The sequence below is a fragment of the Sapajus apella genome, unplaced genomic scaffold (genome assembly GCF_009761245.1).
Source record: "Sapajus apella isolate SASKATOON/1434 unplaced genomic scaffold, GSC_monkey_1.0 scaffold46, whole genome shotgun sequence".
Lineage (NCBI taxonomy): Eukaryota > Metazoa > Chordata > Mammalia > Primates > Cebidae > Sapajus > Sapajus apella.
In genome coordinates, this window is record NW_022436986.1 from 3,766,169 (window position 1) to 3,792,970 (window position 26,802).

The following is a 26,802-nucleotide window of genomic DNA, read 5'->3' on the forward strand; positions in this document are numbered from 1 at the left end:
AGGGAAAAATCTTGTTTTTTTAAAGCACTGATTTTGAAGAATTATATTATGATGTATCTAATTTTCTTGATGTGTCGCATGCTTGGGGTTTGTTGATCTCTGCATTTTGATTTTCCGCAAATTTAGAAAAGTTTTGGGCATGGTGAGGTGGCTCACCCCTATAATCCCAGCACTTTGGGAGGCTGAGGCAGGAGGATTCTTGAGCCCAGGAGTTTGAGACCAGCCCGGGCAACATAGTGAGACTCCACCTCTACAAAAATGAAAATAAAATTAGCTGGGCATGGTGTCATAGGCCTGTATTCCCAGCTACTTGGAAAGCTGAGGCAGGAGGATCACCTGAGCCTGGGTGGTTGAAGCTACAGTGAGCCATGACTGTGGCGCTGCATTCCAGCCTGGGCTACTGGGCTACAGAGCAAGAACCTGCCACAAAAAAAAAAAAAAAAAAAAAAAAAAAAAAAAAAAGAAAAAAGAAAAGAAAGGAAGAAAGGCCAGGCACAATGGCTCAAGCCTATAATCCCAGCACTTTGGGAGGCTGAGGTAGGTGGATCACTTGGGATCAGGAGTTTGAGACCAGCCTGGCCAACATGGTGAAATGCCATCTCTACCAAAAATACAAAAATCTAGCCAGCTGTGGTGGCATGCACCTGTAGTTCTAGCTTCTCAGGAGACTGAAGCAGGAGAATCACTTGAACCCAGTTGCAATCAGCCCAGCCCGTGCCACTGCCCTCCAGCCTGGTGACAAAGCAAGACTCTGTCTCAAAAAAAAAAAAAAAAAAAAAAAAAAAGAAGGAAGGGAGGGAGGGAGGGAGAGACGGAAAAAAGAGTAATTTTGGCCATTAATTATTTTTTTCTCTTTTTTTTATTGTACTTTAAGTTCTGGGGTAAATGTGCAGATCTTGCAGGATTGTTATATAGGTATACACATGCCATGGTGGTTTGCTGCCTCCATCCCCCTGTTACCTACATTAGGTATTTCTCCTAATGTTATCCATCCCAAACCTCCCACCCCTTGCTATCGCTCCCCTAGCCCCCCCACCCCACAACAGACCCCATTGTGTGATGTTCCTCTCCCTATGTCCATGTGTGCTCATTGTTCAACACTCACTTAAGAGTGAGAACATGCGGTGTTTGGTTTTCTGTTCTTGTGTCAGTTTGCTGAGAATGACGGTTTCCAGATTCATCCATGTCCCTGCAAAGGACATGAACTCATCATTTTTTATGGCTGCATAGTATTTCATGGTGTATATGTGCCACATTTTTTTATCCAGTCTATCATTGGTGGGCATTTGGGTTGGTTCCAAGTATTTGCTATTGTAAACAGTGCCACAATGAACATACATGTGCGTGTGTCTTTATAATAGAACGATTTATAATCCTTTTGGTGTATATACCCAGTAATGGGATTGCTGGGTCAAATGATATTTCTGTTTCTAGATACTTGAGGAATCACCATGCTGTCTTCCACAATGGTTGAACTAATTTACACTCTTACCAACAGTGTAAAAGTGTACCTATTTCTCCACATCCTCTCCGGCATCTGTTGTCTTCAGATTTTTTAATGATCGTTATTCTAACTGGCATGAGATGGTATCTCAATGTGGTTTTGATTTGCATTTCTCTAATGACCAGTGATGATGAACATTTTTTCGTATGTTTGTTGGCCTTATAAATGTCTTCTTTTGAAAAGTGCCTGTTCATATCCTTCACCCACTTTTTGATGGGGTTTGTTTTTTTCTTGTACATTTGTTTTAGTTCTTTGTAGATTCTGGATATTAGCCCTTTGTCAGATGGGTAGCTTGCAAAAATTTTTTCCCATTCTGTTGGTTGCCAGTTCACTCTAATGATTGTTTCTTTTGCCGTGCAGAAGCTCCTAAGTTTAATTAGACCCCATTTGTCTATTTTGGCTTTTGTTTCCATTGCTTTTGGTGTTTTAGTCATGAAGTCCTTGCCTATGCCTATGTCCTGAATGGTATTGCCTAAGTTTTCTTCTAGGGTTTTTATGGTGGTAGGTCTTGTGTTTAAATTTTTAATCCATCTGGAGTTAATTTTTGTATAAGTTGTCAGGAATGGGTCCAATTTCAGCTTTCTGCACATGGTTAGCCAGTTTTCCTAACACCATTTATTAAACAGGCAATCCTTTCATTGCTTGTTTTTGTCAGGTTTGTCAAAGATCAGCTGGTTGTAGGTGTGTGGCATTACTTCCGAGGCCTCTGTTCTGTTCCATTGGTCTATATCTCTGTTTTGGTACCAGTGCCATGCTGTTTTGATTACTGTAGCCTTATAGTATACTTTGAAGTCAGATAATGTGATGCCTCCAGCTTTGTTCTTTTTGCTTAGGATTGTCTTGGCTATGCAGACTCTTTTTTGGTTCCATATGAAGTGTAAGGTGGTTTTTTTCCAGTTCTGTGAAGAAGGTCAATGGTAGCTTGATTGGGATAGCATTGAATCTATAAATTACTTTGGGCAGTATGGCCATTTTCACAATATTGATTCTTCCTAATCATGAGCATGGAATGTTTTCCATCTGTGTCCTCTTCCTTGAGCAGTGGTTTGTAGTTCTCCTTGAAGAGGTCTTTCATGTCCTTTGTTAGTTGTATTCCTAGGTATTTATTCTCTTTGTAGCAATTGTGAATGGGAGTTCACTCATGATTTGGCTCTCTGTTTTTCTGTTCTTGGTGTATAGGAATGTTTGTGATTTTTGCACATTGATTTTGTATCCTGAGACTTTGCTGAAGTTACTTATCATCTTAAGGAGATTTTAGGCTGAAATGATGGGGTCTTCTAAATATACAATCATGTCATCTGCAAATAGAGACAATTTGACTTCTTCTTTTCCTAATTGAATACGCTTTATTTCTTTTTCTTGCCTGATTGCTCTGGCTAGAACTTCCAATACTATGTTGAATAGGATTGGTGAGAGAGGGCACCCTTGTCTAGAGCCAGTTTTCAAAGGGAATGCTTCCAGTTTTTGCCCATTCAGTATGATATTGGCTGTGGGTTTGTCATAGATAGCTTTTATTATTTTGAGATATGTTCCATCAGTACCTAGTTTATTGAGAGTTTTTAGCATAAAGGGCTGTTGAATTTTATCGAAGGCCTTCTCTGCATCTATTGAGATAGTCATGTGGTTTTTGTCTTTGGTTCTGTTTATGTGATGGATTATGTTTATAGATTTGTGTATGTTGAACCAGCCTTGCATCCCTGGGATGAAGCTTACTTGATTGTGATGGATAATCTTTTTGATGTGCTGTTGCATTCGGTTTGCCAATATTTTATTGCAGATTTTTGCATTGATGTTCATCATGGATATTGGCCTGAAATTTTCATTTTTAGTTGTGTCTCTACCAGGTTTTGGTGTCAGGATGATATTGGTCTCATAAAATGAATTAGGGAGTATTCCCTCTTTTTGTATTGTTTGGAATAGTTTCTGAAGGAATGGTACCAGCTCCTCTTTGTACGTCTGGTAGAATTCAGCTATGAACCATCTAGACCTGGACTTCTTGTGGTTGGTAGGCTACTAATTGCTGCCTCAACTTCAGACCTTGTTATTAGTCTATTCAGAGATTCAACTTCTTCCTGGTTTAGTCTTGGGAGGGTGTACGTGTCCAGGAATGTATCCATTTCTTCTAAATTTACTGGTTTATATGCATACAGTTGTTTGTAGTAATCTCTGATGGTAGTTTGTATTTCTGTGGAATCGGTGGTGATATCCCCTTTTATCATTTTTTATTGCATCTATTTGATTCTTCTCTCTTTCCTTTTTTATTAGTCTGGCTATTTTTATTGGTCTATCTATTTTGTTGATCTTTTCAAAACACCAGCTCCTTGATTTATTGATTTTTGAAGGGTTTTTTGTGTCTCTGTCTCCTTCAGTTCTACTCTGATCTTAGTTATTTCTTGTCTTCTGCTAGCTTTTGAATTTGTTTGGTCTTACTCCTCTAGTTCTTTTAATTTTGATTGTAGGGTGTTGATTTTCAATCTTTCCTTGCTTCTCACGTGGGCATTTATTGCTATAAATTTCCCTCTAGACACTGCTTTAAATGTGTCCCAAAGATTCTGGTATGTTGTGTCTTCATTCTCATTGGTTTTGAAGAACATTCTCTCTCTCTCTCTCTCTCTCTCTCTCTCTCTCTCTCTCTCTCTCTCTGTGTGTGTGTGTGAGTGTGTGTGTGTGTGTGTGTGTGTGTGTGTTGATTATAACCATCCTAATAGGTGTGCGGTAGTATCTCATTGTTGTCTTGATTTGCATTTCCCTAATGACTAGTGATACTGAGCATCTTTTTATGTGCTTATTGGTCATTTGTATGTCTTGCTTGGGGACTTGTCTATTCAAGTCCTGGCCATCTTTTTACTGAGTTGTTTGTCTTTTTGAAGTTGAGTTGTAGGACTTCTTTATATATTCTGTATATTACATCCTTATCTGATACACGATTTGCAAATGCTTTCACTTATTCTGTAGGTTTTCTTTTCACTTTCTTAATAATGTCCTTTCATACATTAAAGTTAAATTTTGAGGAAGTCCAGATTTGCTTGTGCTTTTGATATCATGAAGTTTTTCAGTCTGGCTGGTGAGAACAGGCACTATCCTGGACCTATGTGAGTAGCAGTCATGGTTACCTTTGGTCTTTTCAAGTGGTTCTGTCATACACAACTGTGCTGGTCAGAACTCAGCTGAAGACTCAGGGGAACGCTTCGCAGATCTCTGTCTCCCAGAACTCTCTCTTTGTGCAGCTCCCTCCTCTCCAGTACTATCTCCTGTAAATTCTAGCTGTCTTTGTCTTCCCAGAGTCTCAGCTCTATCTCCTCAACTCAGGGAACCTGCAGGGCTCTGCCTGGGTTTCCCCTGCCTATACTGCATTCTACATTAAGGTAGAGAAATTGTGGGGCTCACCTTGTTTATTTACTGTCCTTCAGTGATTATTGTCCTCTGCTGCCTGAAGTCAAGTGTCTTGAAAGCAGTTGTTTTATATATTTTGTCTGATTTTTGTTTGTTTCAGGTGGAAGTGTAAATATAGTGTGTTCTTTATTTTCAGATGCTCTTCATATATTCAGGATATCAATTTTCTGTTTGTTTTACTTTGGCCTTCATTTCTAAAATGATTTTTTTCTTGTATTTCTAATTTTTTCCTGAGTTATCTAACATGTCATCAAATATTCCTTTTTTTAAACAACTTCATTTTTTAGTTTTTCAAATTCTGATTTATAGATTCTTCATAGATGCTATCATTTTCTTAATTTCTTTTAGCTTGTGTTGAAATATTAGATTTTTGTTTCCATCTGTCTTACAGGCCTCTTTATGGAGTAGTTTTGTGATCTGTAGTGATATTTTTCTGCTCCTTATTCTTTTTTTTTCTTATAACTTTGAATTTTTTTTTCTTGAGATGGACTCTCACTCTGTTGTCCAGGCTGGAGTGCAGTGGCATGATCTCAGCTCACCGCAACCTCTGCCTTCCAAGTTCAAGTGATTTTTCTGCCTCAGCCCCAAGTAGCTGGGACTACAGAAACACATCTGTGGCCCATTTTTAAGTGAAATAAGTTTTCTTATAAATTCAAGTAGGAAGGATGGGTCAGATATTATTTTTTGCTTTATGGCTCTAGAGTTCCCTTTTTAGTTTTTACAATGTGACTATGTCTCTGTCTCATCTATCTATCAACCTATCTCATTGTTATTATTTATCTATAATCTACCTAATAACTGTCTATTATCCATCCATCTACTGTCATCTCTCCACTATCTACCTACCTATCTGTCTACCTGTCTATCCACCTTTCCATCCATGCATCCATCTCCTCATACTTTCTGAGTCTGCCTCTCTTTTCCACCCTTGTCCAGACAGATTATTTCCCAGCTACTCCTCATTTTGGATTCTACTGCCAGCAATTGATGCTCAGCAGGGGGCTTTGTCCTGGGAAGGGCCTTAGATTATTAGTATAGTAACTTCCTGGCGCTTAGACAACTCCAGCATCTTCAGATCCTGTTAAGGTCTGCTTATACTCACCTATGAATCGTGGCCTTCAGCTGCATTTTCTAGTTAGTATCTGCTGGAAATTTTGAGTTCATCAGCTCTTGGGCCTTCAGACCCCCTCTCGCCTTTCTTCTGCTTCCTCTTACTCAGACATTGACATCAAATGGGTCTTGTCACCTAGATTTGTTGCAGGTGTTATCTGTGAGTCTTTAGTTTTGTCTTTCTAGCTGCTCTATTTCTATGGGAGGAATTCAGAGAGATTAGAAAGTTTTACTGCTGCAACTGCTATCCTCACTGCAATTATTGTTTTTGTATTGATCTTTCCCGCCAGCCCTCCACCATTCACATTCACACGTGTACTGACCAGCCAATTATCTCCCATCCTTTGATGTCCTTCCTTCCCTACTTCTCTCCATCATACAATCTCCTGCTTATGTTGTGTTGCCTCCAGGAAGCCTTCCCTGATACCCCAAGTGAGATCAGTAGCCTCATCTTTTGTGTCCTTGCAGCAGGCTGAATGTCCCTGTCTTACAAGTCATTTCATGCCACTGACTTCCCCACCTGTCCTTCCTGTTGGATGGTCAGCATCTCAAAGCAAGAACCTTGTCCATTCCTCCTGTCCTGAATGCCTGGCCCAGGACCAAGCTCAGAGCAGACACTTTGTTTTTGTTTTGTTTTTGAGATAGAGTCTTGCACTGTCTCCCAGGCTGAAGTGCAGTGGCATGATCTCAGCTCACTGCAACCTCTGCCTCCCAAGTAGAGTAGACACTTTGAAAAGGTCATCATGCATGATTAGATTATACTGGGTGCTGTTAATCCACCTCAGAGCTAGTTAGTGCAGGATTAACATGGCTGTTCCCTTATGTGTACAGTGCATTGTAGTTGACAAGCAGCTTTGCACATACTACAGCCCCTCTCTCTGAGTCTGGTGTAGTTGCAATACTTGACCCTCAGCCACTATTTTTGCATGTTCATTTGCCTGTCTGTTTATCTAGTGTGTCTCCATCTGTCACACTGTGAGCTCACCAAGTACAAGGACCAAGTCTCCTTCATGTCAATAGAAGCCCAGTGCCTGGCATCGAATAGGGACCAGGAAGGGTCTGTTGCATGAACGATTGAAAGGCATTCCTGCTGGCCCTAGCCTGGGGCTGTTCCATTCTTTTCACTGGGTTCTGAGCTCCCTGACTAGAGGTCAGCATGAGGTACCACAACTTCCTTGGGACTCCCCAAACCCAATGTTAAGAGAAGCTCACAGCATCTCTGGCCCTGTCTCCCCAGCCTTTGAGCTTCTGATTGGAGGCCTTGAAGTTGGCCTGTCTCACTTCCCCTTCTTTGCCTGCCTCTCGTCGGAGTTCCAGCTGGTCAGCTCCACCCTGGGCTTCTGCTACTCTCTTATCTGGTAAGACGGTCTCTGCCTGTCCCCACTCCCCCAACTCCTTATGCATGACTGAACTCTGGGTGCAGGGCTAGAGGCGACCTGGGAGCTCTCCTTGGGGGACACCTTTGCCCAGAACTGAGGCCCAGGGAGGGCAAGAGTGACCTGTCCACGGTCCCATTGTGGGGACAGCATTGGAGGCTTCAGAAGGCCAGGCTGGCATTCTATCTGCTTCACACCAGGCTGCTTGTGATTAGAGTGTTCCTAGAAGTCAAGGATTTAGGAAAACTCATTTCTTTTTTTTTTTTTTTTTAATGAATTATAATCTTATTTTATTTATTTCTATTTCAATAGCTTTTGGGGTATAAGTGGTTTTGGATTATAGGGATGAATTGTATCGTAGTGAAGTCTGAGATTTTCTTGCATCCGTCAGCCTAGTAGTGGACACTATGCCTGATCTGAAGCTTTTTCTCCTTCTCCACGCTCCCACCCTTCCCCCTTCTGACTCTCCAGAGTCTGTGATACCATTCTGTATGCCTTTGCACACCCACAGCTTAGCTCCTACTTAGAAGTAAGAATACAGTATTTGATTTTCCATTCCTGAGGAAAACTCATTTCTGTAAGCTGCTGGGGACCCCACTAGAAGACAAAGGAGCCCCTTTCGAGGCTTCTCATCAAAGCTGCCATGGCTTCTCTTGGGAGCCTTGGAGAAAGTTCCCGTGCCTTAGCTGGGCATTCAGGGCCATCACAGTTTAGCCTCTCCCTCTCCCTCCCTCCCCCAACAGTATCTAGCACATACTTCCAGCCACGCAAGACGCCTACATTCCTTCATCCATCTACTTATTCATTCAACACCCATTACATCCCTACTACGAGACAGGAAATAACCCTGGCGAACAAGACAGACTTGCGTGTACCAGGTGTTCTGGCCTCTTTGTCTGTTTGTCCCATTCCCTATGTGGGTCATGTCTAGGGATAAGTGTACACTGCTGCTTCGAGGACAATCACTTCCACCAGATGCAAGCTTCTTGACCTTGCTGTTGAGCTCTGTGACCTCAGACTTGGCACAGAACTGGCACCAGACTTGGCACAGAACTGACACCAGAGAACAGTTGTTGACTGAAAACCCCTCCAACTACTCTCCAGCCTCTGAGACTCATTTCTTTGTTTCCAACTCCTTTGCTGGGCTCTTTCCCCCATCCAGCGTTTTCTATGGGGCTGGGATTCTTAGGCCCCACTTAGTCAGAGATGACGGGCAGGGGTCTCACAAGCAACTGACACGCCAGTGGCTACAATTGTAAAGTTTGTGAGTGGCTTGCTTTTTAAAAATTTAAATGGAAGGTATCCAGGGTTAGATGTGGCGTAATATCATCTCATCAGCCTGTGACAGACGTTTGCCCAGGAGATAACAGGGTGGTGGGAATTGCTCAGCAGCTTGGGCACCATGGGAGTATGGCCCAAGCTGGAACAGGACCAGGAATGCATGTGTGGGTGGGCGTGGGGTAAAGCATCAAGGCTCATCACTTCTGAGCAGAGTCTACAAGCAGGCCACATAGAGGCAAGAAGAGCCCAGGCCACAGAGTCGGGAGACCTGGGTCTGCCCATTCCCATGTGTAACTTGGATAAATCCCTTACCAACTCTGGACTTCCAGCTCCCATTTGAATGATGACAGGAGGGAGGATGAGCTCTCTAAGGGCCTCCTGCTCTGCCATCACAGATTCCAACACTATGTCCTCCATGAGGGCAGGTGAATGAATGAATTTAGTGTGCGCCTACTTTGGCATGAGCAGGGTGGCTGATCAGGGAGAGATGTCCATGGAGGCCTGGGAATCAGCCTTCCTGAGGGGGACAGGTAGGTGCGGGTGGGTGCAATCCGAGCCATTTTTACAGGGGCTGCTCCTGGGGCTGTGCTGGGAGAGAACCCCAGGGCCCCAAACTCTGTTTCTGTTCCTGCAGGTTTGCTGTCACCATTCTTCAAGTTTCACAGTGTCCCCATGGGCAGGTGAGTCTCTGTTGGCCTTTTGGGGTTTTCAGTCCTATCACTGTGGTCAGCTTGCTGTGTGACCTTGAACAAGCCTCTGTCACTTCTGGGGCTCCACTTCCTCATGTGTGTAAAAAGGTAGTTGTTGTCATTCACAGTGCCTCCATTTATATAGCACCCATGTTCATCAAGGTGTGAATTCACAGAAAGGCATTTTCGTATTTACTCCTCTCAGCAGCCCTACAAGGGTGGGAAGTTCATCAAACCTAGTTCACAGGTGAGGAACTAGTATAGTGAGGCTCAAGTACATTAAGTAACTCATAGGAAGCAGCAGAATTGGGAATTGAGGCCAGGTCTGGCTGACTCCAAAGTCAATTTCTTTTCACTCTGTGTAGCTCCAATCTCTTTTTCTATAAAGTGGAAGACTTGGAACAGATGAGCCCTTTCCAGTTTTGCCATGCATTGTCCTCAGAGTTGGTGGGAACTGGTTCATCTCTTTAGCCCTGGACCCCAGTAAAGAGGGATGTAACAGTGCACCTAGAAATGCTACCAGGCAGGTTGCGGGAAGCCCACAAAAGCCACCTGGGCCAGGAGTGCATAGGTACAGACCTTTATGTTTGGTACAACCTCAATTATAGAGCATATAGATATATAGATGAAAGCCACAGAAATGCTGGCAGTGATTATATCTAGCCATAAGCATATGTTGGAGAGGAGGATCAAGGGAAGACATGAGCCCTGCATCTCAGCATATCTCCATCCTGCACCTGAACATCACAACCTCAAATCCCCATTTCCCGTGGGAGGTAATATGACTCTGGCAATGTAAAAAACATGAAACCAACCATTAAAGTGTGAAAGATAAGTCACAATATTATTTGCTTTGAGACAGTGAAAAACAACCTTTTTCATCAAAATAAGACTAAAAACACAAAATCTATGAGTACCTTCTTGAGAGAACTGTTACTCTTCCCTCAGCTTGTGTTGGTCCCAGCCTTATGGCAATTATGGGTTTTTTCTTCCTCTGTACCTCCCTCATTCTATTTCTTCCTCTCTCTTTGTTTCTCCTTCTCCTTCTAAGTATCTCTCCCTCTTTACCTCCTCCTCCCATCTATCTACCCACCTCTGGCTCTCTTACTCGTATATTTTCCCAAAGAAGCATTTATTAATAGCTTCTAATAAGGACAAAATACCTTGAAAACTACTTTCGTTTTGAGACAGGGTCTTGCTCTGTGACCCAGACTAGAAAGCTAGCTTTATAAAATAAAATGGGGGTGCCAAGACTTGAATCCAGGGTTGCTGTGCCCAAGTTCACTGCCCATTCTGATGACGGGGGTTGGGAGATGGGGGATTGGCCACCGACTGCCAAGCCTGAGAGAGGGGGCCTTGCTGGAGCAAGCTGGGGCAGGCAGAGTCCTGCAGCTTCAGCAGGTGACTCGGCCCCACCTGTCTGGAGCCGCATTGTGGTATGCTTCTGTTGCAGTTTGTGGGGAAGTACGAGACCCTCGTGTTCTACTGGCCCTCACTGCTGTGCCTCGCTTTCCTGCTGGGCCGCTTCCTGTATATGTTTGTCAAGGCTCTGAGGGTGCACCTTGGCTGGGAGCTCCAGGTGGTGAGTACTAAGTATGAGCACTGCATGGACTGATGCGTTTCATCCCTACAACAGCCAGGGAGGCAAGTACTGTTACTACACCTCACATTCTGAATTCAGAAGCTTGGATGCACGGAGGTGAGTTGAGTTGTCTGAGGTTCCTAGCTGGGAACCATGAAAATCTGAGACAGGTCTCAGTTAATTTAGAATGTTTATTTTGCCAAAGTTGAGGACACATACCCATGACACAGCTTCATGAAGTCCTGACAACATGTGCCCCGTGTGGTCAGGGCTCAGTTTGGTTTTATACATTTTAGGGAGACATGAGACATCCATCGACAGTTGTAAGATGAACGTTGGTTCTGTCTGAAAAGGTGGGACAACTAGAAGGGGCTTCAGGGCATAGGTAGATGAGACAAATGATTATATTCTTTTGAGTTCTGATTGGCCCCTCTAAAGGAGGCAATCAGATATGCATTTATCTCAGTGAGTAGAGGGGTGACTTTGAATAGCATGGAAGACAGACTTGCCCTAAGCAGTTCCCAGCTTGACTTTTCTCTTTAGCTTAGTGATTTGGGGGGCCCAAGATATTTTCCTTTCACATAGCTAACCTGTAACATATCCAGGAATGGAACCCAGACAGTTCAGTTATGGAGCCTCTTCCTTAACCACTGGCAAACATAGCCTCTTTGACATGAAGCAAATTCAGCAGTGGGATGTGGGGGAGAGGAAAAAACCTATCTTGACCACAGCATGGCTAAATTCAAAAGAGCAACTCCTATCCAAAACCCTGCCCTCTGTGGCCATTGCCCCCACTTAATGAGATCAAAAGCCTAACAAGAATTTATGAGCCAAAGTGTAAGCCTGTCTGCTGTCTCGTAGGAAGAAAAGCCTGTCCTGGAAGCGCACCAGGCAGAGCACGTCAAGCAGCTCCTGAGGACACCCTGCCCACAGTAAGCCACAGTTCTGTTCATTCACCTGCAGGTTTGCATCCACTCTGATGAGCCCTGATGATGTGACAGAACCTGGGATGATCAGAAAGGCACTGTAGTGATCAAGACCCTCATTTGCTAAAAACAGATACCCAACTCAAACTGGATTGAAGCAAAAAAGGAAACTTATGGGCTCCCATCACTAAAAAGTCTAGAGGTAGTCAGTTTCAGGCAAGCTGGATCCACAGGCGTAATTGATATGATCAAATCCAGGTCTCTCGCCCTCCATCTCCCCTCAGCTCTGCTTTACTGTGTCGGCCTCCCATTTAAGTGGGATTCCTCCACATGGTGGCGCCCAGACTCTCTATGTTTATACACTCCTGGTTTAATCCCAGAAGACAGACGAATGCTGCTTTCCAGTTATTCAAATGAAAGTCCCATGAACGTGTTTCACTGGATCAAATTGGATCACACACCTCCCTGGAACCAGTTACTGTGGCAGGGATTGGAGTGCACTGATTGGCTAAGCCTGAGTCACATGTCCCTCCGTTTCCTCCAGAGCTAGAAAGTGGGATCAGCATCTCTTACCCAGGGACAGGGAGTGGTGGTTCCCCAAATAGAAACTGAGGCGTTAGGCTGGGCGTGGCGGCTCATGCCTGCAATCCCAGTACTTTTGGGAGGCTTAGGCAGGAGGATCGCTTGAGCTCAGGAGTTCAAGACCAGCCTGGGCAGCATGGCGAGACCCCATCTCTACAAAAAATGAACTATTTAGCTAGGTGTGGTGCATGTCTGTGGTCCCAGTTACCTGGGAGACTGAAGTGGGAGGATCACTTGAGTCAGGAGGTCAAGGCCGCAGTAAGTGGTGACCACGCTACTGCACTCAGCAGTGACCACATTACTCCAGCCCGGGCAACAGAGCAAGACCCTGTATCAAAAAAACAATGAAACAAAACAAAACTGAGGTGCTGTTTCCAGTAGAGGAGGATATTCATGTTGCCAGGCAAAAGCACCAGATCTCAGAATCATACAAGCCACCACCACATCTGCCCCTTTCACTATGCATGTGGGCATATGCCCCAGAGAAGGGATGTGTCTGGTCCATGGTCATGCAGTGGCAAAGCTAGTACTTTGGTTAGAATTCAATTTGGCTACATGTAGTAGAAAACACAAAATAATAGTGGCACAACCAAGAGAGAGATTTATTACTTTCTCTAATAAAATAACTCTAAAGGTGAGCAATCTATCCTGACCCTGTACTGCCTACCATGACAGTTCACCAATCACCTGTCTTTATGCTCTAGCATCATGTATGTGCTTTCCGTCCTCAATGCTGTCTCATGGTCCAATGTGGCTGCTGGAGCTCCAGCTTGGACCACCCACCACATCTGCATTTCAGACAGCAGGCAAGGCAAGGCAAAGAAGCTTTCCCAGCTGTGTTAGTTCCATCTGAGTGTTCTCTCCAAAGCCCCACACCACACTTGTGGCCACATTTTGTTGGCCCGGATTTAGTCTGGTCACTCTAAGCTGCAAGACAGGTTGGGAACTTTAATCTTTTAGTTTGGTGAATTTCTGCACAAAATAAAATCCAGTTTTTGTCCTTAAGAATAAGGGGAAAATGAAAACCATGGAAGCTAACAGTGATCTCTTTTTACAATATACTCTAAGATAAAAAGAAGGTGGGGCTATTTTAGGATGAATCAGGCATTTGTTTTCCTACCAGCCTCTCATCTTTTGATATTTATATCTCATCCACAGAGAAGAAAAAAAGTCTTGGTTCCAAACCAGGATATACGAGTGGGATCCCTGCTTTCAATTCCCAAGCAGAATGATTGGAACCATTGTATTGGCTTTCATCTGCCTGTACCTTGTAAGTAGCACTAAGAAAAGCTCTTTATATTTTATGAATGGGGCAGGGTTGGGGCTAGGGTTATGGAGTCTTTGAGGCAAGCAGCATGTTCCTAAAGAGTTGGGTCAAAATTGAATCTTGGTAAATCAAAGAAGTACAGTGCTTCAATAACACTATTTTGATTCCAAGGACACTTTTACCCACATGGTGAATATGACCAGTAAAAATAATCCACAAAAAGTAAAACTCATGATGATTAAAGTGCCACATGGTGAAATTTAGTATCAACTAAAACCTGATGAAAAAAATATATATATTTAAGAACATTTTGATATGCAAAATTTGACCCAGGAAAGTTTACTTGGTAGAACTAATGATCCCTAAAGAAAACTCACAATAGTAGAATCTGTGATTAATAAATTTTTCTGTGAGCAAAAATCAAATCACTTAAATGTAAAATAATTGATTCTGACAAAAATAATTTCAATTATTTTTCAATAATCGAATTTAAAATTGTTGAATTTATTATAAATTAATAATTGAATTTATTTTCATTGAACTAAAAATAAAAGCAAATAACTAGAGTTGGTTTACTGTACTATATTTTTAAGCAGATTAAACATTCTTTTTTAAGTTTGCTTTCTCAATAAGAAATTTTACGTACTGGCATAATTCTGACTTCAATGTTTTATTAAGCATAGGATCAAAACATTTTGTGTGGTCAAAGTTATCTGAGATAAAATGGCTGAGTTGAAAGTAGAGTCAAAATGGATGCATGAAAATGGCAAGGCTAAATTGTCTTCTGTTTCTTTTAAATGTACCAGGAAAATACCTATTTAAGTAAATCCTGTGATTAAGTTTTTAGGTGAGTGTATTTGTTAGGTTATGCTGACGTACCAGATAACCTCCTAAATTCCTGTGGCTTAACAGTATGTATTTTTTATCTACACAACAGTGATGAGTTGGGTGTTCAGGTAGGGGAAGATGTACTCATTCAGGAACCCAGAATTCTTCCGTCATGTGCCTTCACCATCCTGGAGAACCTCATCACCGTCTGCACATAGTCAAGAAGGGGGCAAAGCAAGGAGAGATGTATGTGAAGGGTTTCCATGGACTAGGTGTAGAAGTATCACATATTCCTTCCACTCTTCCATTGGCAAGAACTTAGTCATGTGGCCATACCCAATATAAGGGAGACCGGGCAATGTAGTCTAGCTCCGTGCCCAAAGAAGGGAGAATGGATTTTAAGGGACAACAATAACTTTCAAGTTCTCTGCAACAATGAATAACACAGTTGGAATGACATTGTTTCTTAAATATTTATGGAATATCTACTCTGTGCCAGCACTGTGCTAAGAGTTGGAAGAGGGCAAAGAGCTGATTCAGCTCAGTCCTGGGCTAGGAGAACCTCACGGTCTATAAGAAGGAGATAAGACATGGTATGAGGTACCTGCGATCTTAAGAGCGAAAAAGGATAAGGTGACATGCTCTAGAAGTTTAGCAAATCATTCAAGATCTAGCAGCTGCTTGAACACGATAGTGTATGAGCTCCACTTTCAGAAATAAACACAGTTGGGTTGTTGGAGTGAAATGACAGCAGGAACTATAGAAGCAGTGGCATAACAACAGGATGCTAAGATGTTGGGCAACCATGACATTTGTACAGGAAACAGTACTTTCTCCAATGTGCCAAGATCAGTGAAGGGAATCAGTGGGAGATAGGGATAGAATTGTCCCCCAGATCACCCCTTATTCAAAGTTAGTCATTCTTTTCTACTGGTTCTATGAATGTTTGTAGAGTTTCTTGAGCCCTTATGGGCCCTGTCTTGTTTTCTGGAGGGTAAAGAACAGATCATGAAGTGATTCCTGTCACCCAAGAACTCAAAATCCCATTCATCTTAGAATAGCCAGGGTCTAGAATCATTTTCAGAAGAGTTTTGAATCCCTGGAAGACCCTGGCGTCAACCTCAAAGAAAAATCCATGTGTTATTCCCATGATGAGATGGACTAAAGTAAGACCTGGAAACTTTGCTCTCTGTCCCCAGTTCATTGTCATCGAGTTCTGCATGTTTGTGTATGTGAGAGATGAGCTGGACATGTTTGAAAACAAGCTAGAGAGCTACATCAGCTCCATGAACCATTCAGGGATCCTGACCTCAGGCATCCTGCAGGTGAAACAGCTCATCAGCGTTACCAAAGGTAAAATCATAAGCCACCCGTTACCACACCTGTGTGGGAAACTGAGTGAGGGGCTTGTAACTGATGGCAGGTGCACATGTATAGTATTTGTGGCTGCTAGTATTGATATACCTGGCTGAGATGACCACACTTGGAGAAAAATGTGTTAGAGCTGGTTTACCTTCCTGGGTTGACTAGAAAGACAAAGGGGTCAAGACACAGCCATTTCTTTAATGAAGCTGGACCTGAAATGAACATGCCCTGAAAATTTTCTTATCTTAAATTGCCCATTTTGCCTCAATTCCAATGGAAAATACTAAAATTATTCTATATTTTCTATTTTGAAAAAATGAAGCACCAAGCCTTGGTCTTTCTTTATGAAATGTTCATTTATGTCTTTCAAATTTTACTTGAAAGTCACTTAAAAATAGATCTTTTTAACTTAGTCTCTTGTCTAACTGAAATTTTGTATCCTTTGACCCCCATCTCCCCAATTACACCCCTCACACCCCTGCCTGCCCCTGGTAACCACCATTCTACTCTGCTTTCATGAGTTCACCTCTTTTAGATTCCACATATAAGTGAGATCATGCAGTATTTGTCTTTCTGTGCATGGCTTATTTCACTTAATGTAGTGTTCTCCGGGTTCATCCATGTTGTCACATATGGCAGGATTCCTTCTTTTTAAAGGCTCGGTAGTATTCCATTGTATACAATGTATGACGTATTTTCTCTATTCATTCATCTGTTGTTGGACACTTAGGTTGATTCCATGTTGGCTGTTGTGAACAGTGCTGCACTGAAAATATGAGTGCAGATATCTCTTCAATATACTGATTTCATTTCCTCTGGATATGTACCAAGTAGTGAGATTGGTGGATCATATGGTAATTGCTTTTTTACTTTTTTGAGGAAAGGTTGTACTAATTTACAGTCACACTAACAGTATACTAGAGTTCCTTTTTCTCCACATCCTTGCCAACACTTATCTTCTTTATAATAGCCATTCTCACAAGTATAAGGTGATATTTCATTGTGGTTTTGATTTGTATTTCCCTGATAATTAGTGATGATGAACTTTTTTTTTATATACTAGTTGGCCATTGGTATGTCTTCTTTTGAGAAATGTCTCTTCAGGTCCTTTGCCCTAGACAATAAGAAAGGCACTTTGTCTTAAAATGGAAATGACATATTCCAGTGATATATCTATGGATATACAAGTTTTTTGTATATATTTTTATATATTTTGGATATATATCTAGGAGTGGAACAGATGGTTAAACATATGACAACTCTATCTTTAACCTTTTGTTGAACTACTAGACTGCTTTCAAAAGTAGCTGCATCACTGTTTATTCGAACCAGCATTGTGGGAATTCCAATTTCTCTGCATCCTCACCAGCACTTATTATTATCCATCTTTTTATTTATAGCCATCTAGTGGAGATGCAGTGGAATTTCACTGTTGTTTTTATTTTCATTTCTTTAGTGGCTAATAATGTTTAGTATCTTTACATGTACTTTTACATGTACTGGCCATTTGTATATATTATTTTGAGAAATATCTATTCAGATTCTTTGATCATTTAAAAATTATATTATTTGCCTGTTTATTTATTGAGCTGTAAGTGTGCTTACATAGTTTGTATACAAATCCCCTATGAAATACATGATTTGAAAATATTTTACAAATCCCTTATGAAATATATGATTTGAAAATATTTTCTACTTTTCAGGTTGCTTTTTCACTTTTTTTGATGCTGTCTTTTGAAACACAAATGTTTCCAATTTTGATGAAGCCAAATATATCTGTTTTTTTCTTATATCACTTGTGCTTTTGTTGTCTTATCTAAGAAACCATTGCCTAACCCAAGGTCACAAGGATTTTTCTCATATTTTCTTCTAAGACTTTTTAAGTTTTAGCTCTTATATTTAGGCCCTTGATCCATTTTGAGCTCATTTTTATGTATGGTGTGAGGTAGGAGTCTAAATTCATTGTTTTACATGTGAATATCAAGTTGTTCCAGCACAATTTTTCAAAAAACACATTTTTCTCCATTGAATTGTCTTGTTATCTGTGTTAATAATAAAGTGACCATAAGTATGAAGGCTTAATTTGGATTCTCAATTCTATTCCGTTGATCTATTTTTGTGTTCTTATGTCTGTATAACAGTGCCTTCATTGCTGTAGCTTTGTAGTAAGTTTGAAATTAGGAACAGTAAGTCCTATAATTTTCTTTCTCTTTTTCAGGATTTTATTGCCTATTCTAGGTCCCTTCATTTTTATATGAATATTAGCATTAGCTTGTCAATTAATGCTAAGATGGAACTGGAATTCTGATAGGAATTGAGTTGAATCTATAGATCCATTTGGGTAGTATTGCTGTGTTAACAATGAATATCCTATATGTGAACATGGGAAGTCTTTCCTGTAATTTAGGTCTTCTTTAATTTTTTTCAAAATCTTTTGTGATTTTCAGCGTACAAGTAGTACATTCCTTTGCTAAATTTATTATTTTATTTTTTGGGGTACTATTGTAAATGTAATCATTTTCTTATTTCATTTTCAGATTGTTTATTGCTTGTTTATAGAAATACAATTGACTTTTATATATTTCTCTGATGTCCTGTAAACCTTGCTGTACTCATTTATTAGTTCTAATAGTTTTTTGTGTATTTCCTGGTTTTTCTATATATGAGATCATAGAGAGTTTTATTTTTTCCTTTCCAGTCTGGATGCATTTTATTTTCTTTTTCTTGCCTAATTGCATTGGCCCAAACCTTTAGTACAATGTTGACTAGAATTGATGAGAGTAGATAAGGCGTTTTGAGGTTAGGGGGAAAGCATTCAGTCTTTTACCATCAAGTGTGATGTTAACTGTGGGTTTTTCGCAGGTGCTCTTTATCAGGCTAAGGGAGTCATTTTGTATTCCTAATATGTTGAGTAGTGTTGTTTTGTTTTATTTTGAATTGACACATAAACACTGAACATACTTATTAGATACAATGTGATGTTTAAATACGTATATACATTGACCAATGATTAAAGTAGTAGACCCATCCACTTAAACACTTATCATTTATTTGTGGCGAGAACATTCAAAATCCTGTCTTCTAGTTATTTTGAAATATACAACACATTATTGTTAACTATAGCTACTGTACTGTGCAACAGAACACCAGATGTTGAATGTTTTTAATTGTAAAGAGATGCTGGATTTTGTCAAATGCTTTTTCTGCACCTATTGATAATCAGCTTCTATAGAAGTTTTTAAAACAACAAATCATCTTCCTTCCCTGTTTCTACATCCCTCTCTCATGAACTCACACAATCTCTGTAAAAACACATTAGATTCTCAATATCAAAACTTGCTGAAGGGTGGATGAGTAAATAGTGAAGACATCTTGATCCCAGTTACCTTTGTACCCAGTTGAGGTATAACCAACACTCCTCCCAAAAAGTGGCAATTAGAGGTCAAATATGTTTTTCCCATGAAAATAGCCTCTGTCCATCAGAGGCTATTTATGATGTATGGAAAATACTCCATAATTTTTCTTCCTTTATTCACTGTAGAGTGAAAATAGCACAAAATGAGAAGATTATGCAGGAAATATACTAAGGGTTTATGCAGCTAAAATAAAACAGAAAATGAGCAAAAGTTTACTTACACAAGAAATGTGTTAAAGTCTACTTCATTTGCTTAGTACTTTGTGGTGCAGTATTCTGCATTTTGAAAATTCTGTTTCATGTTAATTTTTCGAGGCTTCTCATATCATTTTTCATATTTCAGGAGTCTGGGTGGCAACCATTTTGCCTGCCTCGCTCACGTGTGTGAGCTATCTCTTCCACATTTTGGTCTGTTACAGGTAAGATCACTTTCAGAATCATTTGTGCATCTTTCACCAGGAATATGTATGACACCATAGAAAAATAAGAAAATATAGAAAGAAAAATAGGCCAGGTCCAGTGGCCACACCTGTAATTCTAGCACATCGGGAGGCCTAGGCAGGAGGATGGCTTGAGTCTAGGAATTTGAGACCAGCCTGGGCAATATAGTGAGACCCTGTTTCTACAAAAATAAAATAAAATAAAATAATTAGCTGGGCATGGTGGCATGTGCCTATAGTCCCAACTACTTGGGATGCTGAAGTGGGAGGATTGCCTGAACCTTCAAGGCAGAGGTTGCAGTGAGCTGAGATGGGAAGGAAAGAGAGAGAGAGAGAGAGGGAGGGAGAAGGGAGAAGGCAGGAAGGGAAGAAGAAAGGAGGGAGAGAGAGAGGGAGGGAAAGAGATTGAGGGAAAGAAAGAGAGAGAGGGAGGGGAAGGAAGGAAGGAAGGGAAAGAGAAAGAAAGAAAGTCTCTGGGGCCAGAAAGACTTGATCATCTGCTAATTGCTTGGTCAAGTTATTTAATTTTGTTGATTTTCAGCTTTCTCAACTGCAAAAATAGGAAAGAAAGAAGGAAGGAAGGAAAGGAAAAAAAGGAAGGAAGGAGGGAGGGAGGGAAGGAAGGAAGGCAGGCAGGCAGGCAGGCAGGCCAGCTGGCCACACATAATCTCATCTATCAGATTCAGTCACTATTATGACTCAATAAATGCATATTATTTTTACAAGATGTAATCTGTACTAAAGTTCAAGACTTTTAAGGCAACTTGGAGATCCTCGGTGAGCTGCAGTCGGCACAGGGAGGCTAGGCTGCCCACCATCAGCCTTGCAGGCCTTCCTATGCTATCTTTGGGACTCTAATCACTCACAAAGAACTATCAGTTATGGGCACTACTTGATGTCCCATGTCTTTTCCAGAAAGCACATAAAGAGGCTCTGGGCAGGAGATAAACACTTTCTGCCTTTGAAGTTCCATAACCCGGCCTCATCGGAGAGCGTGGTGAGTCTGCCGAGGTCTCTCTCTGGTCTAGACTAAGCCCTATGCTAAAACCTGAGGATGAGCATGACACCCACCTCACTGGGTTTGTGGGTGAACTTCCAATGAGAAAGGGATGTTGGGCACATGTGGCAGAGGTTATGAAGTTTTCCTCCTGCTCTGAGACCCGTTTTTCCTTTTAAACCTCAGGTGGCCATTGCAAGGTACTCTGGCTGGCAAATAGCCTATATTCTATGGGGTAAGTGCCATTAGGTGACCCATTTAATTCATCACACATCCCCTCATCACCTGGCGAGTCCTGGCTGTGAGTGGGGAGGAGAGAGGTGGTCAGAAGCAGCCCTAGCCTCTGCCCTTGAGGGACTGTCAGGACAGAAGGTGAAACATAGTCTCAAGGTCTTCCTCACCACAGTCCTGAACCCAGGGAGTGTGTATGCTAAGGGTGGTGGTGACCCAGAGGAGACTGTGACTGTCCAGCCCCAGGGCAGGTTTCAGATGCCTTTTAGGGGAGTTAACACTTGAACTGCACCTGACAGGTGGAGTAGGAAGTGAACGGGAAGGAAGGTGAGGCCTTGCCAGGCAGAAGAAACAGATAAGCAAGCGTGCCAGGGTGTCTGGTGGGAGGAGGCTAGAGGGTGGCCTGCAGGAAGGGGTGTGGGAGTGGCTCACGAAGGACCTTGAGTTACCAGCATCTCCCCTTCGCTCCCAGGCTACCTCATCATTCACGTGGTGCAGAGCCTATGTGGCATGGCAATCATGTACGGCCTGGTGCTGCCCATCGTCCGCAAACAGGGCCTGGAGATGCTGCGAGGGCTGGGCATCGGGATGTAAGTGCTGGGCGGGTGTCCTGTCATTGCCATGTTCTGAGAGCTGGGGTGCAGTTCGAGCTGCTGTGTGGGCACATGGTCTTGGCCCTGACCTAAAGATGGGCCGTCATAGCAACTCACGGGGAGGGGAAACAGCGTCCACAAAAGGCTGCGTCTCACACCATTCCGTTATGCCCTCACAACCATGTGTATGTGTGGGATACGTGTATGTCCATTTTCCAGCTGGGAAAATTGAGGTTTAGGAAGGTAAAACAGGAGGCAAGGCAGTATGATGGAAGGAGGCAGGGAATCCTGGCAAAGCTTTTGGATCTGCTGTGTGACCTGGGGTAAGTTACTCCACTTCTCTGGGCCTCAGTTTATACATCTGGAAGACAAAGTGAATGTTGGCTTCATTGAGCATTTAGCATGCACCTTTTCTCAGAAAGCCTATATATGAATTTGGTACTTATGTTACCTTCCATTTTGCAGACCAGGGAACAGAGGCACAGAGAGATTAAGCATTTCCTTCAAGCAGGGGCAAGACTCAGGATTGGGAGCTGGGCAATCTGAAACCAGTGCCTCCTTTTAGCCACTATCTCTCATTGCCACTCAGGGGATGTCAACACAGCACACAGTGCTCTCTGGGGACCCTCCCTGCTGTAAGTTTCTTGATTCCATACTTGCCTCAAGCCACCTGTGAGTTGGGAGCAGAGCCTGTCCTGTCCACTCTCTTGTGGTCTTCTCAGGAACTTCCAAAAACCCCATTCCATTCTTTAGTTCCCAACCTGTTAAACCGCTCACCCAGTTGCCACCCCTGGAGAAAGGGACATCAGTGAAATCTTGGAGTAATGGTCTGTGATCCGGAGCCACAAGACCCGATGTGTGGTCTTGGGAAGGTCACCTCCCCTTTGTGAGCCTCGTTTTTCTCCTGTGCACAGTGAGCATGGGAATCCTTTGTAAGCATAAAGCACGGGGCTCACATTACAACTGTTCTGCCAGGTGGTCAGCCTCTCTCCTCTCTCTCACTGGGCATCAGAGAAGGGCCTGGCAGAGGGGAAAAGACCACCTCAGGATGGCCCCACTCTGTTTCAGCCTCACCATATCCATTGTTGTGGGTCTCATGATCCTGCAGATGTGGATCGCCACCAGCTTCTTCCTACAGCCAAAGCTGGGCACAGCTGACAAGCAGAAGCCCCTGGCTCTCAACAACAGGTGATGGTGAAGGAGGGAATGAGGGAATTGTGGGCCTTTGCCTTCGGCTGTCTCTGAGTCCCTCCCTGTCCCCCATGGCAGGTTCTTGTGCAGGCCCCATACTCTCTGCGAAGGCCAGGTATGGTGGGTCAGTGGTGGGCTCTGGAGCTAGACTGCTGGGGTCCAGATCCTGGCTCTACCCCTTAGGAGCCATGTCACATGTGGGAGCTTACTATGAACCTCAGTTTCCCCATTTACAAATAATTGTGTATATCTCAAAGAGGCGTTGTAAGGATGAAATGTGTTAAAATATGAACTTAGAACAATAGTGCTCGGCACATGGAAATCCTTTCTAATTCGTTCATTCAAAGCCATCCATTCATTGGGGGAATAACATGGGCATGAGGGTAAAGAGATAATCCCAACACAATTTGCCTGTGAGAAGCTCAGTCCACTGGAACAGACAACAGGCACATAAACAAGAACAGAGGACGCCAGGGAGTGCAAAGGAATACAAGAGAAACCGGAGGAGAGGCAGGGGTGGTTAACGCCACTGCAGATGGGACTCTGGAGATGAGGTCAGCAGGACAGTAGGATTTCTACAGGCAGAGAAGAGGAGAGGGTATGGCCAGCAGCCAACACCACAAGGATAAAGGCGGGAAGCCACAAAACAGCAGGATGTGTTAGGAGAAGAGTAAGAATCCTAAATGGTTGCCATGCAATGGCCTTAATGAGTGACAGGAAGGGGACACAAAGAAACAAGACCAGAAGACCTCTGGGGGCAGTGAGGGGGCTGAAACTCAGGATACAAAGTTTGGGCTTTATTCCAGAGGCAACAGGAAACCACATGATCAGGTGGTCATTTGGGAAATTTCCTTTGGAAGATGTTGGAACAGCTGCAACTGGGAATAGGTCCCTGGTGCAACAGACATGGAGAAGCCCCACTTCTGCCATAATCACTGACCCAGCTGCAGCCCTATGCAATTTCTTACCATGGAGGAAGCCTCAGACCCCAAGGATTGCATGAAACAATGGCTGTCCCCACTGACATTTGTCCTTCACTGAACTTAGTGGCCCCCACCCTACCTGAGCCACTCCTCATACCAGTGCTGTGAGGTGAGGGCAGTCAGCTCCCGTTGATGGCACGAGGTCACAAAGCTTTGAGCCTGGACCTGCAGGATCTGACCCTGGGTCTGGGAGACTCCAGAGTCCCTCAGCCCAGCAACCTTGCTCTATTGAAATGTGGTGCCTTGGGCCGGCTTCTGTTTGTAGGAAAGCATTCCACAACTTCAGCTACTTCCTGTTTTTCTACAATGTGCTGCTGGGCCTGGGTGCCTGCCTCTCCAGGCTGCTCATCAGTTGCTTCCTGGGCATGTGGCTGATTGCCCGCATTGACAGGACCATCATGCAGAGTGGCTATGAGGGAGCAGACATGGGTAAGTGATCAGCACCCACCCGGCCACATCCTCTGGAGAGGGCTGGTCTTTCACCTTTGTGGCAATTGCCTGGGAAGACAAGTATCAGAAGCCTGGAGTTCATGCCTTTTATTTATGCTCAGAGTTTATCTTTCAGCGGAAGCTTTAAGTATGAGTAATAAAGACACATGCAGCCTGCTGGTCAAAAGGGAGTTCAAGGCTATTAAATTCCTGCCCATTTGGCAGACCTTTGAGGTATAAAGGAAGAGGGGTCAAAGGTAGTCACATTCTATCTGAACACTTAGAAGCTAATTTATGAATGCACAGCTCTGAAAATTTTTAGAAAGAACACATCTCAGAATTATTAGTGTTGTTAGTAGGAAACAGTGCAGAAGATGTTCTGTTCAGTTGAAATGCTCCAAATTCAAAGCCATTTCTGGGGAAGCAAAAGTAGTTTTTGTTCTATTCTGAGCCCAGAGTCATTCATTCACTCATCTATTCAATAAATGTACTGATGCTTGCTTGGAATTAGCCACAGTAGCTCCTAACCCTTTGAGCTTTGAGCTCCCCATAAAATGGGCAGATTAGAATATGATCTATAAGAGTACTGCAGATCTTTATACCTCATTTTCTAGATTCTCAGAAAAGACTCAGACACCATTGGAGAGCAAACTGGCTCTGCAGTTATATCATGAAAAGCACAAATCAGGCCACGTCAGGAGGTACTGCCTGGCCTGACCTGCCTCTGGATTTCAGGGTTCAGTGCATGGATCGGCATGCTCTACGTGGACCATTACCACACCAACCCTGTGCTCGTCAGCTTTTGCCACATTCTGATCACAGATCATAGGGAGAGGAAGCTGCAGCAGACCACCAAATACTGGTGCCTAAATCAGTCGGCAGGTAACGGCTCCTGTTTGGACCTACGCTGGATTCAGACAACAGGAAGTAAATACCCTCAGACTCCCTGGGATCCCTGAGGTGCCCCATGGTCCACTGTTCCTGCTCCTTTTCTCCAAATTCCAGGCTCTCTTTGAACTAGGAAGCCCAGGAGGCTTAGCTCCCAGTCAACCTGACTATGGGACCCACTCAGGCCTTGTGTCCTTGTCCTGTTAACTGGCCTCCTGCCTTGTTCCTGGAAGTGAACTCTAGTTCTGCTAGTGGAGTTCTCCATTTGTTTGAGTCTCCAACCCTTATCCCAGGCTACATGGCAGATGCACTCCAAGATGAGGCTACATTTTGATGATTCTGCCCTGTTGCTTACCACAAGATCCCTGAGGCTCTCTACCCCTCTAGGGCTCAGACTCTCTAGGGCTCAGATTAATAATGTTCATTGCTATTTCCAACACTGTAGATACTCAATTCTGAGGGACAACTTACATCCCTCCGACCTCCCTCATGTCCCCAGGAGTCCCAGTCTAGCTCCTTCTACCACATCTTACACATTCCAGGCAGCTCTTTCAAATGCTTTGGAGAGGGAGTTCCCCTCCCTGAGACCCCCTCCTTTCTTCAGTCTGTCTGCTCTGATTCTATCCTAGGTCCCCGTGTCTCAGCTAGGTCCAGAACAAGGTGGCTCCTGTTGCAGACCCTAATCAAGAACCCAAGACTCGTCATGCTCAGAAAATCAAAATTAGGGCACAGTTCCCAGGAGTCCCAAATTCTGATGACATGTTCGGAGAGCTGATGCTGGCCCCCATCATCTGCTCCAAGGCCAGGCTAGGACATCTGCCACCAAGAGAGGGCTCAGTCTAACCAGCAGCTGTCTCCTGCAACGAAATGGGATGGCACAGGCACCATCCATGCAGACAGTAGACAACATTGGCTACTCATGGAATGGCCACCTGGACTGAGGGATGAAGCCTGACTATTTTACTCCCTTGGCAAAAAAGATTAAAAAACTAAAGAAAAGTGTGTTGAACAAACTTTGCCCATTAATGACTTCCACTATCCATTGTGGGTAGGCAGCCTTGGAGAGTTACCTGATAAAAAGCACTTAGTTTACCTACAAGGCAGAATTTTATGTCACTGGAGAAGGTAGTAAAATATGTACATCAGGAGAGTTTAACCATCAGGTCCCATTTTTCTCTGGAACAGAATGTGGATTTCAATCCGACAGCATCCTCATTGCTTCAGTCTTGCCAGGCTTTATCACAGATGGGAAAGAAGGAACTCCATGATTCTGGCCCCCAATTTTGTTGGACCTTTGCAGGCATACAACAGGCTTTCTCTCCCATCACCACTGATATGGGAGGGGAATGGATCAGAGCTAACTTGGGCCTTAGTCATACAGCAGATGCACAGATTCTTTCTGAGAAGGGTGAGATTACTTGGAAAAGCCACCTGTCTGAAGATGCAAAGACAGGGTGGGCAGGTATTCTAGTGGGGGATCACAAGAGTAAAGTTGTGTGAGCTAGAAAGCCTCAAGCATGTTTGAGGAGGGTGAGCCATGTGACATGTCAGGTTACAGGGCTCTAGGGGCTGGCCAAGGCCATCCCAAGAAGGGCCAAATGTCATGCCAGGAGGCTTGGACATTTGTCCTGTGCTTCTTAGGAGGCTGAAGTGGGAGGATTGCTTGAGCCCAAGAGTTTAAGGTTACAGTGTGAGCCATGACTGCCACTGCATTCTAGGCTGGGGAACAGAG

At 43.2% G+C, this 26,802-nt stretch overlaps 2 protein-coding genes across 2 annotated transcripts in view; both read left to right on the plus strand.

The window, feature by feature from the left end:
• LOC116524724 (stimulated by retinoic acid gene 6 protein-like) overlaps positions 1–11,872 on the plus strand; it is a 36,654-nt gene extending 24,782 nt beyond the window's left edge. Inside the window, exons 5-8 of the mRNA XM_032240127.1 lie at positions 7,245–7,365; positions 9,299–9,344; positions 10,807–10,935; positions 11,797–11,872. Of these exons, the coding sequence (XP_032096018.1) occupies positions 7,245–7,365; positions 9,299–9,344; positions 10,807–10,935; positions 11,797–11,871 (371 nt within the window). The 3' untranslated portion in view covers position 11,872. The remainder of the gene's footprint in view (positions 1–7,244; positions 7,366–9,298; positions 9,345–10,806; positions 10,936–11,796) is intronic.
• An 8,839-nt stretch (positions 11,873–20,711) lies between these two features.
• The window catches only part of CCDC180 (coiled-coil domain containing 180), a 70,050-nt gene continuing 63,959 nt past the window's right edge, over positions 20,712–26,802 (plus strand). The window contains 6 exon segments of the mRNA XM_032240128.1: positions 20,712–20,755; positions 20,942–20,990; positions 21,459–21,534; positions 21,536–21,576; positions 24,019–24,182; positions 24,918–25,064. Coding sequence (XP_032096019.1) covers positions 20,986–20,990; positions 21,459–21,534; positions 21,536–21,576; positions 24,019–24,182; positions 24,918–25,064 — 433 coding nt within the window. The 5' untranslated portion in view covers positions 20,712–20,755; positions 20,942–20,985.